Source organism: Lathyrus oleraceus, chromosome 6 (assembly GCF_024323335.1).
Source record: "Lathyrus oleraceus cultivar Zhongwan6 chromosome 6, CAAS_Psat_ZW6_1.0, whole genome shotgun sequence".
Taxonomy (NCBI): Eukaryota; Viridiplantae; Streptophyta; class Magnoliopsida; order Fabales; family Fabaceae; genus Lathyrus; species Lathyrus oleraceus.
The window spans coordinates 394,058,904-394,077,059 of record NC_066584.1 but is presented as its reverse complement, the minus strand read 5'-3'; the positions used below and the strand labels follow the sequence as shown (position 1 = coordinate 394,077,059).

Here is an 18,156-nt window from a genome sequence, read left to right as displayed (position 1 = left end):
TTCAAACCACAATCTTAGAGGGCGTAATCAATTATGGTGTGTTCCCTTTTGATTTAAACTTTTTTAATCGATTATGAATAGAGCATAATGAATTATGAGGCAAAAAATCTAAAATTTTCATGAATTTGGACTTATTTGATTTCATGTTGGCCCAATAGATTTCTGAAAAACACTAATTTAACAGGATATTTTGTACAAGTATTTTCACTGAATCAGATTGATTTTGCAATTAAGTTTTTAAAAAAGATAACATTTGCAAGAGTATAAACATGAAAAAAGTGAACACAAGTTGATTAATCTGATAAATAAACAAACAATACAAAATTCTCTAAAACAATATGAATTTGTTGAGGAAGATATGAATTGCATCTTTTAACAATACATCATTATACTATTAAGATATCTAGAATATCAGAACCATAACTGGTACATATGGTTTTCTCCATAAAGAATTTGAACTAAATTTCTGCAGACATTGATTGTTTCATTTCATTTTCATATCAATTATTCACAAGGAGTTAAGATATTCCCCTTACAATCTGAATCAAATCACCTCTTAATTTAATAGAGGAAAACAATCTAAATAACCAATCTTGAAAATTAATAATATGATCTCTCTATTAATCTATATGAAGCATTAACACATACGTGACACGACTTTGACCACTTCCATACTAGTAATAGTTTGAGAGAATGAAATAATTGAATGTACCACAAGTGCCATTGTTATTTTTGTGTTGGACACTGACATGTGTCGGTACCACATAACTTTTATTCCATTAAGTCTTTTGGCATTTAGGTTGACCCATCCTTAAAGCTAAATATGCAACAATTCTGTATCCAACAAACATTACAGCCAATGCAGCCACATCTCCCCACATGGTATCGTCAAGCTCCAAACACTTTATGGCCGGAAAATCTCTTACCCTACAATGCAACCCTTGTCTACATTCATACATTTCATTTACTGAATACTGCACCCCTACAAGTAGCTTATAGCAGTAGTGACTAAAAGAAAAGTACTTTAACCAAGCAATAAAAGAGGGCATTTTCTGAATGTAGTAACCACCAGCTAAAAGAAAAACCAACATTGTCACAGAAGCTAATGTTGTTGCTTGCTTAACATCCATTAGAATTGCACCAAGTGCTAAGCCTATTCCTTGAGAGACTAAAACATTGAAAAGCATGATCAAAAGAGTTAACACAAATGTTACAAGAGAAGGCTTAAGACCGCCCATCCAATAGGTGATAGTTACGAAAATAGTAGGAAGAACAAGCTCCATTGGTAAGTCTCCTACCATCCTAGCAACATAGTAGGAAGATAGATGGTACATGCCTGATGATCTTTCTTTTGTTAGCATTGGTTTCTCTAGTGGAAATGCAAAGATTGCATTAAAGAGAGGGAAGAATCCCCAAAAGATCGAGAAGAAGAATAGAAGTCCTACCTGTTATAAAGCTTATGTTGTTATAAGTAATGCTATTACATAAAAAATAAAATAATTTAATATAACCACATGTATCAGTGTCACCTCAGTGTCTAATACCAGACATATACCTGGTCTTGTATGTGTGAAGGATCAGAGTGCCACCAAAGGAGTCCAGAGAGAATAGAAACAGACAATACTTGAAAAATCTTTAAGCGAGAAAAAGATTCGTGTCTCCTCTCTTGTAAACCCCTCTTGAGCAGAATCCTGAATTGTTCCCACCAGCCAGTGTTCCATTGGTTATCGGAAGAACCTAACAAACATCAATAATGATCATTTAGCCATATGAAAAGGAAAAGAAACTTCAATCAAGTGGGCATGAAATTTTCACTTACGTCTAGATGTTCCTTGTGATGTAAACACTAATGATTCAATATTGTTTTTCTGAATATCTTCTTTAAGAGCAGGGTATAAATTTTTCTTGTATGATGAAATCAGTGATTGTTTTACAGAAGCTTGATCTTGATCATATTGATCTATCTCATCATCATGTTTCGCATCAGCAATTATTCCTGAATAATCCAATAATTTAAAGAATTAGAAATATCACATTATATTTCTTTTGATAAAGTGTCTTTCCAACTTTACTGTTTCTAATGACACATTCCATTTCAATTGGTAAAAAAAAGGATCATTAGAAAAATCTAAATCCTTTTTCATCACTTTCTTTACTATTAATTATTTAACATTTGAAAATGAACCTTTCACCTAACAAGTAAGGACAAGTGTAAAACAAACTCCCCCTTTCAATATCACTCCCAAATTGGATGTCAATTTTGTTTTTGACATTAACATGCACAATATCCGAACCTTTTTCTTTCCAGTTTTATCCCAATAAAATAATAAGTTTAATATATATAAAAAAAAAAGCAAACATTTGAAAATAAAAAATAATAATAACTTACCATTAGCAAGGTCAAGTAAAAAATCAGCAGGATTAACAAAGTTGAAACCCGGAACAAATCCAACGGATCCAAGATAATCCATGACCCGACCCGCGTTTCCACTATATATCGGGTACCCGTCAGATAAAACCACCACTTTATCAAACATCCTATACAACCGGCTCGAAGGCTGATGAATAGTAGTCACAACGGTTCGACCGGACCGGGCGAGTCCTCTAAGAACCGAAACAATAAGTTGAGCCGTGGTTGAGTCCAAACCGGAAGTCGGTTCATCCAGCAACAACAAACTCGGGTTCACCAACATCTCTTGCGCAATACTCATCCGTTTCCTCTCCCCGCCGGAGATTCCCCGGAAAAGCGCCATACACCCACCGACGGGACTGTTTCGACACCGCGTAAGACCGAGCTCGGTGATTATCCTCTCCGCATGTTCTACTTTCTCTTCCCGGGTAAGAGTTTTGGGAAGCCTCAACAGAGCAGTGTAGGTTAGCGTCTCCAACACTGTTAGGTGAGGGTAAACGACGTCGTCTTGTGAAACAAACCCTATCTTGCGTTTCATACAGCTTGAATCGGAGTTTCCGTTGTATGTTATTGTACCGGTAACTTTCCCGGTAAGTCTTCCGGCAAGGGCCGTCAGCAGGGTGGTCTTGCCGCTGCCTGACGGACCTAACATTGCTGTTAACTCGCCGGGTCTCGCTATTCCGGTGACTCCGTTTAACACTTTTCTTGTTACCTTTGATTCTTTTCCCAAAACGCAACCGCTTTTCTTTTGGTTTGTTAAGGTTATACTATATGAAACATCTTCAAACTACAACACAAACAAAACAAAGAAATTATATACATGCATGAGTGTCCCATAATTTACAAAACTATGTATGAGTGTCACATAAATAGTTCATTTCAGTTGGTAGTTACAGAGACATTTACGTGAAAAATTAATTTATGAGTACTTACTTTGAGGGTGATTGGTCTCAGGGACTGAGGAAGAATAGAAAATGTTGTTACTGGTGTAGTTGGATGAGAAGGAATATTAATGGCGGTGTGATCGATATCCAAACTAGGTTTAACTTTGTTCGAAGAAGAACCTTCTGGCTCACCGCCATGGATGGAGCTACTCTCTGATCTGTTTGTGTTGGGTGAGTTGTTATTTGGTGCCTTAATACTTGTTTCTTGCTCAGGGGGCATCATCTTAATTATATCTATGAAGAAACAGATGAAGAAGCTATAGAAGAAACTCAAAACACAATGAGGATTGAAGAAAGTGGAAAAGAGTCACATGAGAGAAAAATATAAAGGTGAGTTATGAGTTATAAAATGATGAACAAGGCACGAGAAGCACACAAAGATGTAATTGAATTGAATGATAACAATATATATATATAGTCATAGGAACAGAGGTTTTGGATGGCTACTGTTTTAGTTTTACTTTACAATCATGTTTAATTATCGGTGGTTAATTAATGCTTAAAAATGAGAATAAATATTATATAGATATAGATATAATGAAATGAGAATAATGCTGTTTTCGTTTTGACTTGTTTTTCTTTATTTTTCACTTTACAACGGGAAATATACTGTTGATGGATATAACGGTATTGCTGTCAATAGAGCCACGTGTGTGGAGGACATATATGTGTTTTGTTCATTATTATCTTATGTTGTCACAAAAGTATTGGAGATTTTTAAAGTTAAAGTTGATTATAAAAGTTTCTAATAATAGTATTAAATAAAATACTATTGGATTAAACATATTTAGGGGCCAATATAGATTTCATCGTATCCACTCGTCTAAAGTATGTGAATCAATCTGCTCTATTATTTGTATCATTTTTTTTTTATATTTATCTTTTACTTTTTAATCACATCATTTATTAGTTTTTTTCTTTTCTCTTCTTTTTATCTTTTTTTCCTACACTTTATTCACACTTTTTCTTTCTTTCTTTCTATATTTTAGATATTAATAAATAAAAAACTATACTAACTATTTTTTCACATGGTGATAATGATGTAATTCTGGGTTATCCACGAAGCGGAAAGATAAAGGTCAAATAGTAAAATAAAAGAAATCAAGTGTTAAGATGGTACATTTTTCTTTCTTAGAAAGATGATTTTACATTCGAGAACTTTGATGACTGTCTAAATCTATTTGACGGGTGACTATGATTCATGTCTCATTTCCCGCTTTAAATTGTCAATCACTCATCCTATTTAAGAGGGAAAATGATCCATGTGTCCTTCCGAGAATATATGGAGTGATTTAATGAAGAAATCATAAAAGTCTCTCATCCAAATCAGGAGATGTTTGTAGGAGCTTTCCAAAACGGTTTGAAGGTCAATCACTTTAACGAGTCATTGACGCAGAAGTCAACCACCGGCATGGAGGAGGTCATGAGCTGAGCAGAATGTTATGTCAAATGGGAGGAGAGTAACATGGAGAAAAGATCACATGATGTGCCGGACCGCACTCCAAAAGTGCACTTATTCGGATTCAACCTCAATTTGAATTGTCTTAACCGATCAAACAACTTGGCCAAGTCTACCAGATGCCCCTCTTCTGTTTGTGACTTCGCTATCATGTCATCAACATAGCATTCGATCTCATGATGAATCATATCATGAAACAAGGTCACCATAGCTCTTTGATACGTGGCACCGGTGTTCTTGAGACCAAACGGCATCACCTTATAACAAAAAGTGCCCCATGGTGTGATGAACGTGGTTTTCTCCATATCATCTAGCGACATTTTAATTTGGTTATAGCCAGAAAAGCCATCCATGAAGGAAAACACCGAGAATTGAGCTGTATTATCTACCAACACATCGATGTGAGGTAATGGGAAATCATCTTTCGGGATAGCTCTGTTCAAATCCCGGTAGTCCACACACATCCTCACCTTTCCATCCTTCTTCGGTACTGGCACAATGTTCGCGACCCAAGGCGGATAATTAGTGACAGCTAAGAAACCAGCATCTAACTGCTTTTGTACCTCCTCTTTGATTTTCATGGCCATCTCGGGTCGAGTTCTGCGCAACTTCTGCTTTACTGGAGGACAATCTTCTCTCAATGGCAACTTGTGTACAACAATATTGGTATCCAACCCTGGCATATCTTGATAAGACCAGGCGAAGATATCAACATACTCTTTCAACAGTGCTACCATTCTGCTCTTGACATTCATCTCCAAAGCGGCCCCAATTTTTACTTCCTTTCTGACCTCCTCGGTGCCCAGATTAACAATCTCAACTTGCTCCTCGTGCGGTTGAATCGCCTTCTCCTCTTGTTTCAACAACCTGGCTAACTCTTCCGGCAGTTCACAATCTTCTTCGCCTTCTTCTTCGGCATGATAGATCGGGTTGTCGAAGTCATATAGGGGTGTAACAGAATTGTTATCAATGAGATCCGGGGAATAATCACATCTGCATGAATGTTGATTCATGCGTTGCTTTAGGGTCGGAACGAGACAAATTAAAAGGAAGGAAAATGAAAATAAACATTGCCACTTTTATTATATTTTTTTTTAACTGCAAAAATAAATGAAAAACAGAGAACACCGCTTTTAATGCGAAAAACATCCGTTTATTAATGATGCAAATACTGCAAAATGAAACACATGAGGTGGCCCTTACAATGGACCATTATGTTTCGGGCAAAACGTATGGCTTTCATGCAAACAGAATTAACAAACAGAAATATTACTCTTCACGCAGAGTGACAGTGATGATCTTTTCGGCTTTCCAGTTCTGGATCTCCATTCCTGGTACGCACGGTTTTATCCACGAGTCGAGCTCGCAGTCACTGTCAATCTCTTCACCTACAGCACAGATACGGCCTGGATCTAGCATTCCAGCACTGGTGAATGTGAACGGTTGGCGACGACCTTTATTCTGTCCAGACGAGCCTTGGCCTGACTGATAACCAATCCCAAACTTATCCTCCTTCACCGCAACATCTATCACTCTTCCCTAACCTGGGGCCTCTCCACTTTTCACCACCTCCACAGCCTGTTTATAAGAAGCAAAGGACGACTTCTTCTCTCTTTCGGCGAAAATGACATTCTCCACCTTGACGGTTTCAAACGCCTGGCTTGGTGTTTCGAATATTTCACCGTCCATTTCCACATACTTAAATGATGACAATTGGCTGACAAAAATATTCTCCTCACCGCAAACTGTCACGACTTGCCCGTCCAAGATATACTTTAACTTCTGATGTAGAGTCGATGTTACTGCCCCAGCAGCATGTATCCATGGACGGCCCAACAAACAGCTGTACGCCGGCTGAATGTCCATGACACAAAACACAGATTTGAATACCTCAGGACCAATCTTTACGGGGAAACAACAAACTAATAGGGAGACTAAGACTCGAGCCTAATAGTTGTCATGCAATCAATATCCCTAAGTTGAGGTCTCTAACAAGAACTTAACTCACCCTGGAAGCGAGTCAACTCAAGTCTAAACTCTACATACGTTCAACTTCCTCAGAAGTTAATCATACGACTCCTACAGAAATGGAGATGAGAAGAGGAACACACCAACACAAGTAAACAAACATCACACACTATATCCATACAAGAGGCTCAAACCATGGGTGGGCTTTAGTCCAGAGGGAATGCTCAACCTCGACAAACAAGCCAAACTGTAAGGGGTAATCTGTAGCTCTTAACCACTAACATTGAATGTCAGGGTGAAGTTGATCAAAGTTTAAATGAGGATGAGACCTCATGCTCTTAACCCCGGCCAGGGTGAGCTCATGACACAGAAAGCGTGGGGATCTAGAAAGTGAGATCCTTCTCCACTTGACAAACTCTGGACAAAAGATTCGGGGCACATGTTCAAAAGCATCAGCACGTAGTGCGAGCATAAAGAACGACACACTGAATAACGGGGAATCGGTTACAGATCCCTACCTTCCGTCAATTTCCTCTTCTCTTGGAGGTCTTATCAAATATAACACATGCCTCTTCTTGGAGGTCTTTGGGCACAATTTTAAACAAACACAAACAGAGCCTCTGAAGGAGGACTTGCCAGCAATGCCTGCCAAAAAGGTGACAGGACTCCAGACTACATGAAGTAAGAAGCTAACTACCTGAGTGGTGTGTCAACCACAATCCAATGCTCAAGCAAGAGCTAAAGCAAGTAAGCAACTAAGGTACCTGTACAAAGACTAAACAGTTAGTACTTCAATCATAAAACCAGAAGACAAGCAGTGAAACCCTCTAACAGTTACACAATTCAATGCATAAGTGCCCTAGCACTCAAATGAGCCCATGAGCTCACCACATCAATTAAAAACCTACAAAACAAAAATAAGTCAGAACTCAATGCATTTTGTATCTCACAAGGTGAGAACAAACCCAATCATCAATGATGAGTATCCAAACCTGAAACAAGAGACAAAGTTAGTTTATGTACATTCAATCAACACAACAAAGCATAAACAAACAATGGCATGAGATGAATTGAATCAAGATCACTCCAAGTCAGAAGTAGGGTCCTTCAAATGACCACCCAATAATCCATACTCCCATGATCCAAAAATCAACCATAAACCCCTTGCAAACTCAAGCAGAACAAGCTTGCACTCAAAACTTGCTCACAATGGCTTCATACCTCTTCAAACACTTCTTAAAGCCTCCAAAAGATGTGAGAACCCCACATAAACTCCAACCAATTATCACAAGCCCCAAACAGAACCATATGAACCCCTAAACATCAATCACCAAGGCCAAAGACCCACCATACCTCAAATACCATTCAATTACTTCAAAAGCTCCAAAATAAGCCTAAATCACTTCAACAAGTCACCTCAAGCCTCAAACCATTCCAAAGTTCACAAGTCAGTAGGGTCATGCTTCTAAAATCATCTCTAATGAGTCACAAGCCAGGGATCAAACCAATGCAAAAGAGGCAAAGGCTCACACTACAAAGAAGACCCCAAACCAAGTCAAAGAATGGACCAAGAGCAAAACCCTAAAATTGGGTCAAAACCCTAGTACAAAGACAAGCTTCAAAACCTAACCAAATGACCAATCCAGGACCCATCCTTTTGCACATCACACATTCAAACACTCCCTCCAATGTCCTCAAAAAGACCAACATCAAATCAATGATCAAGTATCTCAACTTGCCTATGCAAGGTAATGACCAAAAAATATGCACAAAATGAACTTCCAACTTAGAAAATTCATATCAAATCAGAAATGCGTGCAATGACTTTGGAATTTTTGGTATAAGTTCCTTATGCCATGAATGTTCAATATGCAAAAGATCAAGTCCAAAATGATGCAAATGCTATGCGAACAAAAATGCACCAATTCAATGCCAAAAATGTGACACAAATTGTCACATTTTTCTCTATGTGTCAAAAATGATGATAACATGTGAGAAAAAAGCCAAACCAGTGACCAATAATTCATCTCATATATGAATGTCATGTACGCAAAAGAGTGGATCAAAAGGTTCAAAATTGAGGATTTCACAATACATTGAATGCACTAGGTCAATTTGGCACAATATTGATTCAAGAATTCACACATAAAGATCCAGACATTAAAAATTCTTGAATTTAACACCATAAAAAAGTAGACACAAGTACAAAACTATGAAAAAAAATTGGGACTCAATTGGACAATTTTTGGATTTTTTATGAATTAAACAAAGTGACCAAAATAATTGAAATATAAAATAGAAAAAGGAGGGAAACGAATTATTTGAATTAAATCAGGAAAAACACGGACCACTGGATCTGGCGCCATCTGAGATCAATGGTCCACGTTCAAACTAGTGAAACACACCGTTTCACTAATTGAGTCACCTACCCAGTCAGCATTCAACGCTTGCGTGGCCTTAGTCAAACAAATATCATCCAATCGATCTTCCACGCATTGAACCACATGGCGCACACTCAGCAAACCCAAATTATGGCACAGACGCCGGAGCTCTGCTCCGGTCGTCTTCCCCGGCGAGTTCCCGGTGGCTCCCACGGTGGCGCCACCCTAAAATTTTCCAGAAATTCCTCAGACCGGTGTCATTCCACTCAGATTTCCACGTTGATTCCAAATATCATACTAGATTCTCCTAATTCTTCCTAGGTTTTGCAATTCGAAGAGGAGAAGTTTTCAGATCCAAACTTCCAGTCACAATGAAATCCTTAATATTCACTCAATCTCAATTCTAATCATATATTCATGACCTACGCAGCAAGATCTCCTATTCTATAACCTAAAAGCAGCAAAAGGAGAGAGTGAAAATCGAGTCACCTGAAATTGGAGATCTCTGGAATCACGATCTCACGAGCTCAGCTGCTCCAGATCAATTCCTTTGAACTTCCTTTGAAGCTTTATGCAAAAAGAAATGGCTGAAACCTCTTGAATGTGCCTCAATTTCCAAATCCGATCATCATGATAATGCACTTGAACTGCTTGATTTCTTGAGGAATAACATCAAACGATGGATGATTCTTGATCAGTGAAGTATGAGGATCAAGAATCTGCAACAATCTTTGAGATTTGTGTGAAGAAAAAGCAAATTCGAAGAGAGAAAGTTTGAGAGAGTTTCTTGAATTCTAGATCTGAAATGGCAGTTATGAGGCTTGTGATTAGGGTTTCCCTACTTATACTTCTTGCTAATAACACTGATAATCATTTTAGCCATTTACTAAACATGATTAATGAGTTTTTATGCAAATTGCAAAAATTCAAATTGAGTTCCCATGGCCATAACGCACGTGCTCAGCCCCATGCTAGGATTTTAATCCACTCAAGAGCAACCAAGGGTCAGGATTTGAAGGTTGTTTTGCTTGCATCTTAAGCCAAGAATGAATGGTGAAGATTTGCTTCATTTTGAACATATGTGAAACAAGGAACATACACGCCTCTTTCATGCATGGCAAGGGCTCATTTTTACTCAAATGTGGTCTATGAAGAAGGCTGAAGTGAAGCCTTGCCTTGGTTCTTTGTGAATTTTGATTTGTAGCATGATATCATCCTTAGAACAAATGGAAATAATGTGACTTTTGACCATGATTCCTTGAGGCTTAGCTTGCACAATTGAGTCAAATGATGTCATTTTGAGATGCCTTGAACATGAGAAGCACTTTGCAAAAAGAATGAACCAATTTGAAGCATTATATCAAAAGTTATGCCATTTTGAATTTCCATGCACACTTTGTGATCAAATGACCATAACTCCTCAACCATTCATCACATGGACACGAATTAGGACTTTTTGGAAAGGGGAGACAAAGATCCACAACTTTCATATTCACCAAAAGTTCATTTGAAACTTCTTTGATATTGAAAAGTCAAGTTGAAAGTGGACCAAAAACTTGCCAAATTTGGAAACTTTGAATTATAGGTCATTTTCCATTTTTAGTAACTTTTGCCATGACCTTTGAATCTTCAAGATGGATGTTTAGAATGATGAATAGACCCCATTTGAACATGATTGAGGTGTCTCAACTCATCTCCCCACCTCATAGCCCTCAGTTGACTGCACAGTTGACTTTTGGTCCTCAGATGACCTTGAAATGTCTTGATCAACTTGAGCCTCTACCACTTGTTGAAATTGCTTCAAAATGAAACCCTAGCTCAGGTAAGCTCCTTATAATAATCATGTGATCCTCATCCCAAGAAAATACCTCATCTATTTGAGAAACCCTAGTTGGAAGGACTGCATTGATTAGGGTTGACCAGAGGTCACAACCCTAATCCAGAGGAACTTAAGGATGAACTCTGAAACCCTTGATGATGATAGAACCATGATGATGGTGATATATCCTTGCAGATAAGATGATGCTTAAGACCTTTGAATAATCAAGAAACCTTAATTTTAGCCCATACCCTCAGATGGTTGATGATCAATTCATAGAGACCTTCAGGCTTGAATCACCCAACTTCCCCATCTTTTGAAAAGACTTTGGAGGATGACCTTCTCATTTTCATATGAGATGCAAAATGCAATGCCTAATGCCCTAAAACATGAAATGCAATGCCCCAAACTAGTCTCAAGAAGAGGAGGGCAAATTTTGAGGTGTTACAAAGGCGTTCTTGAAGAAACATTAGAAGAATGTGGCAAACTTGAGATAACAATTTTAGAACTAAAAGATGAAAACAGAACTTTGACATTAGAAAGAGATGCAACAAAGAAAAGTTGCTCAAAACTTGAAGAAGCGTTATCTCAAGCTCCACAAACTTCAAACACAATAATTTATAAATATGAAAAATATTTTCAAAAGTTTCTGAAAAATGGGATAGGAAGGAGTATAATGGCATCATTGATTTATGGAGTCAGTCAGAACAATAGAAGAGGAATTGGGTATGATCCTAGTGAAGATAAAACTTCTACTAATGACCAACCTAAATCTCCATTTTCATATCACTATACACATACACAAGAAAACCCAAAGTGTTAAGAAACTCTGGAAAAACTAATCACAAAGGACCCAAAAGACTCTGGGTACCAAAGGATAAGATTGTTTATGTTGCAGATATCTTATGCAGCAGAGTTAAAACACCAGTCATAGTACCTGGACTCTGGATGCTCGCGACACATGACAAGAAGAAAGTCTATGTTCCAAAGCCTGGAACTTAAAGATGCTGGATTCGTAGGCTTCGGAGGAGACCAGAAAGGAAGGATCAGAGGCTCCGGAACTATTGGTAATGGTACTCTTCCCTCTATATCTGATGTGTTATATGTAGAAGGATTAATGCATAATCTGTTATCAATAAGTCAATTAAGTGATAACAGATATGATGTAATCTTTAATAAAAAAACATGTAAATCCATAGATCAAAACAATGGTTCTATCCTATTCACTGGCAAGAGGAAAAACAATATCTATAAAATAAATCTTTCTGATTTAAAAGAACAAAATGTGAAATGTATGATGTCTGTTCACGAAGAGCAATGGGTATGACATAGACGCTTGGGCCACATTAGCTTAAGAAAATTATCTCAGCTAAATAAACTCGAGTTAGTCAGAGGTCCACCTAAGCTGAAGTTTTCTTCAGATGTTCTGTGTGAAGCATGTCAGAAAGGAAAATTTTCAAAAACATCTTTCAAAAAGAAAAATATTGTTTCTACCTCTAAGCCTTTGGAACTTCTTCACATTGATTTATTTGGTCCTGTGAAAACAACATCAGTCAATGGAAAGAAATATGGACTAGTCATTGTTGATGATTTCAGTCGCTGGACATGGGTAAAATTCTTAAAGCACAAGAGTGAGTCTCACTCTGTATTCACTAGCTTCTGTTCCAAAGTGCAAAACGAATTTGACTCTAAAATCATCAGAGTCAGAAGTGATCATGGTGGGGAATTTGAAAATAAATTTTTTAAGGAATTATTTGACTCTAATGGAATATCCCATGATTTCTCCTGCCCTAGAACTCCACAACAAAATAGAGTTGTAGAGAGGAAGAATAGGACACTCCAAGAGATGGCCAGAACCATGATCAATGAAACAAATGTGGCTAAGCACTTTTGGGCCGAAGCTGTAAATACATCGTGTTACATTCAGAATAGAATCTCCATAAGACCTATTTTGGAGAAGACTCCCTATGAACTGTGTAAAGGAAGAAAACCAAACATTTCTTATTTTCATCCTTTTGGATGTTCCTGTTTTATTTTAAATACTAAAGAACATCTGAACAAGTTTGATTCCAAAGCACAAAAAGGTATTATGTTAGGATACTCAGAACGCTCTAAAGGCTAGAGAGTATACAATACAGAAACCAAAATTGTGGAAGAATCAATTCATGTCAGATTTGATGATAAGCTTGACCCTGAAAAGTCAAAGCTAGTTGAGAAACTTGCAGATCTGGAGATCACTCTTGCAGGTTCTGACGAGAAGATTAAAGCTCCAGAAGCAACTGCCATTCAAACTTCAGAAGGAACTAACTCCCCAGCAATCCCAAAGAAAACTAAAAGTCTCCTCAACATATGTGAAGAGTTGATTCTGGGAAATAAGGACGAACCTATCCGAACTAGGTCTACCTTCAAGACTCCTGAAGAAACTCCTCTGGGACTAGTATCTCTGGTCGAGCCTACTTCCTGTGATGAGGCACTTCAAGATAGCGACTGGGTTCTAGCCATGCAAGAAGAGCTAGATCAATTCACAAAGAACGACGTCTGGGATCTTGTTCCTAAGCTCAGAGGCACTCACATTATCGGAACCAGATGGGTGTTAGAGGAAAAGTTGACTCCACACTCTTCTGTAAAAACATTAATAATGATCTCATGATATGCCAGATATACGTTGATGATATCATATTTCGTTCAGCTAACGCCTTTGTATTTCAAGAATTCTCTGAGCTAATGCAGGCAGAATTTGAAATGAGCTTAATGCAAGAACTAAAGTTCTTTCTAGGAATTCAAATCAATCAAACTTCAGAAGGCACGTAGGTTCATCAAAGTAAATACATAAAAGACATTCTGAAGAAATTTGAAATGGCTGAATGCAAACCTGCAAAGACACCCATGCATCCAACCTGCATTCTTGAAAAAGAAGAAGTCAGTCAAAAGGTTTGTCAGAAGCTCTATCGTGGTATGATAGGCTCCCTTCTCTATCTGACTGCTACTCGTCCTGATATTCTATTTAGTGTTTGTCTCTGTGCCAGATTTCAATCAGATCCTAGAGAATCTCACTTAACAGCAGTTAAGAGAATTCTCAGATATCTGAAAGGAACTCCTAACCTGGGCCTGATGTATGAGAAAACATCAGAGTATAGACTATCTGGTTTTTGTGATGCAGATTACGCAGGAGATAGAATGGAACGAAAAAGTACATCTGGAAATTGTCAGCTCTTGGGAAAGAATCTGATATCCTGGGCCAGCAAAAGACAATCAACCATAGCCTTGTCTACTGCAGAAGCAGAATACATCTCAGCATCTCTGTGCACTACTCAAATGCTCTGGATGAAGAATCAATTAGAGGATCTGCAAATCTTTGAGACTCTCTCAAGGCATTCCTGCAACATTCTTCATCTTCATCCCATCTTTCAACAACATTCATGGATGCTCAACAACAATCTGTTTACAACTTCTCTCAACAAATGGATTCAAGCGAACAAGCTCCAAGTTCAAGCAACCCAAACCCAGCGGTTACCGGTGTAGTCACAACTCTCATCTACAAAGAGCCTCACATTCTTGATCATGAGCCTCACATCAATCTTGCAACGCCATTTGAGAAATTGGAAGTGTTATGTGAATCCTTGGTGGATTTTGACAACATACGAATAAATGGCATTGACCTCACTGAAGAACTCAGAAATCAAGGTTGGGGAAATTACTTCAAACGCTTGTATGGTCCTGTCTACACAAATCTAGTGAAGGAATTCTTGAGATTCGCTGATGTTGATGATCACTTCATTGTCTCCTATGTTCTGGGAGTCAAAATGGTGATAACTGAGAAGCCCATTGCTGCTCTTCTGGGTATGGAAAAAGATGGAGGCAGAAGAATCTACAACATTAATCCTAGGGCAAAATACATTTCCCATGAGATTAACCCAACAATCTTCAAGCAGAACGCTGAAGGCAACCTCTCCAAGAACAAGGAGCTACATCAGAACCTCCGTGTCTGGCTGAAGATCATTCTGGGTACCATCCATCATCGCACAACTTCAAACTCCTCAGACTACATCAACACAGACCAGAAGTGCATTCTGTACTGCATCCACAAGGGTCTAAAGCTCTGCCTTCCAACACTTCTTTTCAAGTATCTCAGAGATTCTGTACGAGATACAAGAAACAACATGAAGCCCAGAAACTACATTCCTCTGGGAAGGCTAATCTCTGACGTTCTGATTGAAAGCCGCCTTGTGGACCACCTGTTAAAGCTCATACTCATGGACGACGTGATGATCGACACTGGAAAACCTCTCAACGCCAAAAATCTGAAGAGCATTGGGATTCTGGATCAAGTCAAATTCAAACCTACTCTGGACACCTCTTGGGAAGCTCTCAAAGATCAGAGGAAGATCCCCAATGGACTCTATCTGTTCTCAAAGGAAGACCCCCGAGAAGTAATCCTTTATTATCTAGATGATCTGAAGAAAGAAGGAGTGGATATCTCAGACTTCAACATAAGCCAGCTACCAGATAAGCCTCCAAACTTCATGAAGCGTCCACGAGGACCCTCTGAAAAGGCGAAGCAAGCGAAGAAGGCAAGACTAGGAGAATCCTCCGGATCAAGACCTCCAGCACCTCTGCATGGGCCTTCTAGTAAGTATGTTCTCTTGCTCCCTCTGCACAAACACATCCCATTGCTTCTTCTATCCCTCAACCAACACCTATCTACACTAACTCAGAAACCCCTCCTTCAACCACCAGAACATCTCATCAACCATCCCAGAAATTTAACCTTGCCACCACCACCTTACCTCTTTCTGACGCAGAAATGCTGAATGAAACCACCTCACCATCTTCATCTTCTTCTCCAAAATCACCCCCTACTTCAACATTTCATCAGACACAGAACACTCTGACCCCTCATCTCCCACTCTGGCCCAACTTCAAGCTCATACTCTGGCCTCACAACAGCCAACACAAACCACACCTGAACTAGAAGTCACTTCACCACCCACAGAACAACTAAACCCAACACCATCTGACCCTCAACCCTCTGAACCAAATAACTCTGACACACATCCACCAAATACATCCGCTGAACCACAAACTCCCACTCTCAACCTAAGCCCTCCCACTTGTCCACCTCCACCCTCTGAACCAGAAAATACCCTGCCAACCCTAGAGGAAGCAATAATGTTGTTTGCAGGAGCTTCAATTAACAAGGTCAAGTCTCTGACCATCAACTCTGGCATCAGTGATGATCCCTCAGTTGTTATGACACACTGGAACAGAGTTATTGGCTGGATGACGGCTGAAGCCTTCAAGCTGAAGAGCCTCTCTGACCAAGTCAGAAACGACTTCATCAGAGACGCTGAGCTAAGACTCCAGGAGCATCTAGCCAGAGAAGCTGAGGAGAGAGCCCGCAAGGAAGCAAAAGAGAAAGCCAGACAAGAGGAAATGCAACGGATTAAGGAAGCTGAAGCCAAAGCTCTAGCTAAGGCTGCTGCTGCTGAAGCTGAAGCAAAAACTGCTGCTGAAGCTGAAGCTAAAGCCGCTGCTGAAGCTAAAGCTCGTCGTACTGAAGAATCTGCCAACAGGGTAGAACCGGATGCTCTGACTCAGGGGGAGTCTTCCACCTTTGTCCCTCTGGTTCTCAAGACACTTGAAGATCTTCAGAAGGAGTAGAAAGAAGTCCGATCCAGATTGGATCAACAGGATTCAGTTAATGTCAACATTCAGAATCTACTGACCCAGCTGCTTCAGAGGATGCCTCCACCTCCAAACCCCTAGGCACCTAGGATTCCTTTTGATTGTTTATTTGCTTGTTGCTTTCTGTTGTGTTTGTTCTCGCTTTCTGCTGGTTGTGTTTTCTATCTGAATATATATATATATATATATATATATATATATATATATATATATATATATATATATATATATATATATATATATATATATATATATATATATATATATATATGTCTTTCCTTCATTTATCTGTCTTTTTGATTCTGACAAAAAGGGGGAGAACTAAAAACAGCTCTGATGAAAACATATATAAATCCTTTCAGTACTCTGCAAACATTGTTTTAACTGGTTCTAATCCTTTTTTACTTAGAAATTTGCAGAAGAGTATCTAAAAACATCATATCATGGAAGCTCCGGTAAGAACTTCTGAACTCCCAGACTTATCTCAGGGGGAGCTCACGTCTATTTGATCTAAATATTCTTATCTCTAAATGTTTCATCTCTTAATTAAGATTGTTTTGTCATCATCAAAAGGGGGAGATTGTAAAAACAAAATGTGTTCTATAATATAATTCCAGGATTTTGATGATAACAAAGGATGAAACCAAAAATGGCACCCTAACGAAAATTCTCTAAGTGTGCAGGACTCTGAACAGCAACAAAGGAATATGATCATTTTATCAGATACAAACTCTGATAAAAAACAAAGTACTAGAAGATCAGAAGCATCTAAAGAAGAAGTGCGCTCTAGAAGTTCTGATTCTGAGCAAAACAAGACAGTAGAAAGAACCAGAAGCTCTAAACATCCACTGGACTCAGTTCTGATGATCTAGAAGACCAGTACTCTTAGAAGCTCTGATGTAACCTCAACGCAATCTCCTTCTGACAAAGAAACTCCGAGATAACAAAGACTCTGACGAAGATTCTCCAAATCCAGAAAGAGTAACGGAAAGAATTTCTTCAAATGGAAAAAGGTATTTTTAGAAAGAAGTTATTCAGGGAGACAAATTGGTTATGGCAAGAAACACAGAAGTAATGACATTGAATGCTCATCAAAGGCCAATATTCTGTCATCACTCCAACGGTCCTTTCACCACTATATAAAGGACAACCTACTTCAGTGAGAGATACACAACAACGCACAGAAAATTCTTTACATTCTCTCTTAGTTTTTCACGAGCTGCTGCTCATACGTGAAAACACTTGCTTGTTTATTCTGCTGTAATATTTACTTACTCTTAGAAGCACTCTCGATTACAAATCTATTTTTTGCTAAATTGCTTTTGTTCCTCAAGTGACTCTGCGTAGTCTGTATACCTGGGAGGACTAAGAGATCACTCTCTTAGACGTTTGGTTGTATTAATATTTCAAGATTAGTGGATTAAGTCCTTTTTGAAGGCGAAATCACCTTGGCCAGGTGGACTGGAGTAGCTTTGTGTTATAAGCGAACC

The 18,156-nt window shown here is 38.6% G+C and overlaps 1 protein-coding gene across 1 annotated transcript; it reads right to left on the bottom strand.

Annotated features, from left to right (window-relative positions):
* Positions 1–593: 593 nt before the first annotated feature.
* LOC127092672 (ABC transporter G family member 21) lies at positions 594–3,809 on the bottom strand. The gene is made up of 5 exons (XM_051031557.1): positions 3,344–3,809; positions 2,390–3,197; positions 1,820–1,996; positions 1,556–1,737; positions 594–1,445 (listed from the first exon to the last, which is right to left on the bottom strand). The coding sequence occupies exons 1-5, from the start codon at positions 3,575–3,577 to the stop codon at positions 780–782; spliced, it is 2,067 nt and encodes a 688-aa protein (XP_050887514.1). The 5' UTR covers positions 3,578–3,809; the 3' UTR covers positions 594–779.
* Between the last annotated feature and the right edge of the window lie 14,347 nt (positions 3,810–18,156).

Bases quoted from the DNA above. Each gene is read 5' to 3' on its own strand.
- LOC127092672 (XM_051031557.1), bottom strand. From the start codon at position 3,577: ATGATGCCCCCTGAGCAAGAAACAAGTATTAAGGCACCAAATAACAAC. The intron at 1,997-2,389 runs GTAAGTTATTAT...TGGATTATTCAG, and splicing joins TTTACTTGACCTTGCTAATG to GAATAATTGCTGATGCGAAA. The intron at 1,738-1,819 runs GTAAGTGAAAAT...GATGTTTGTTAG, and splicing joins ATCACAAGGAACATCTAGAC to GTTCTTCCGATAACCAATGG.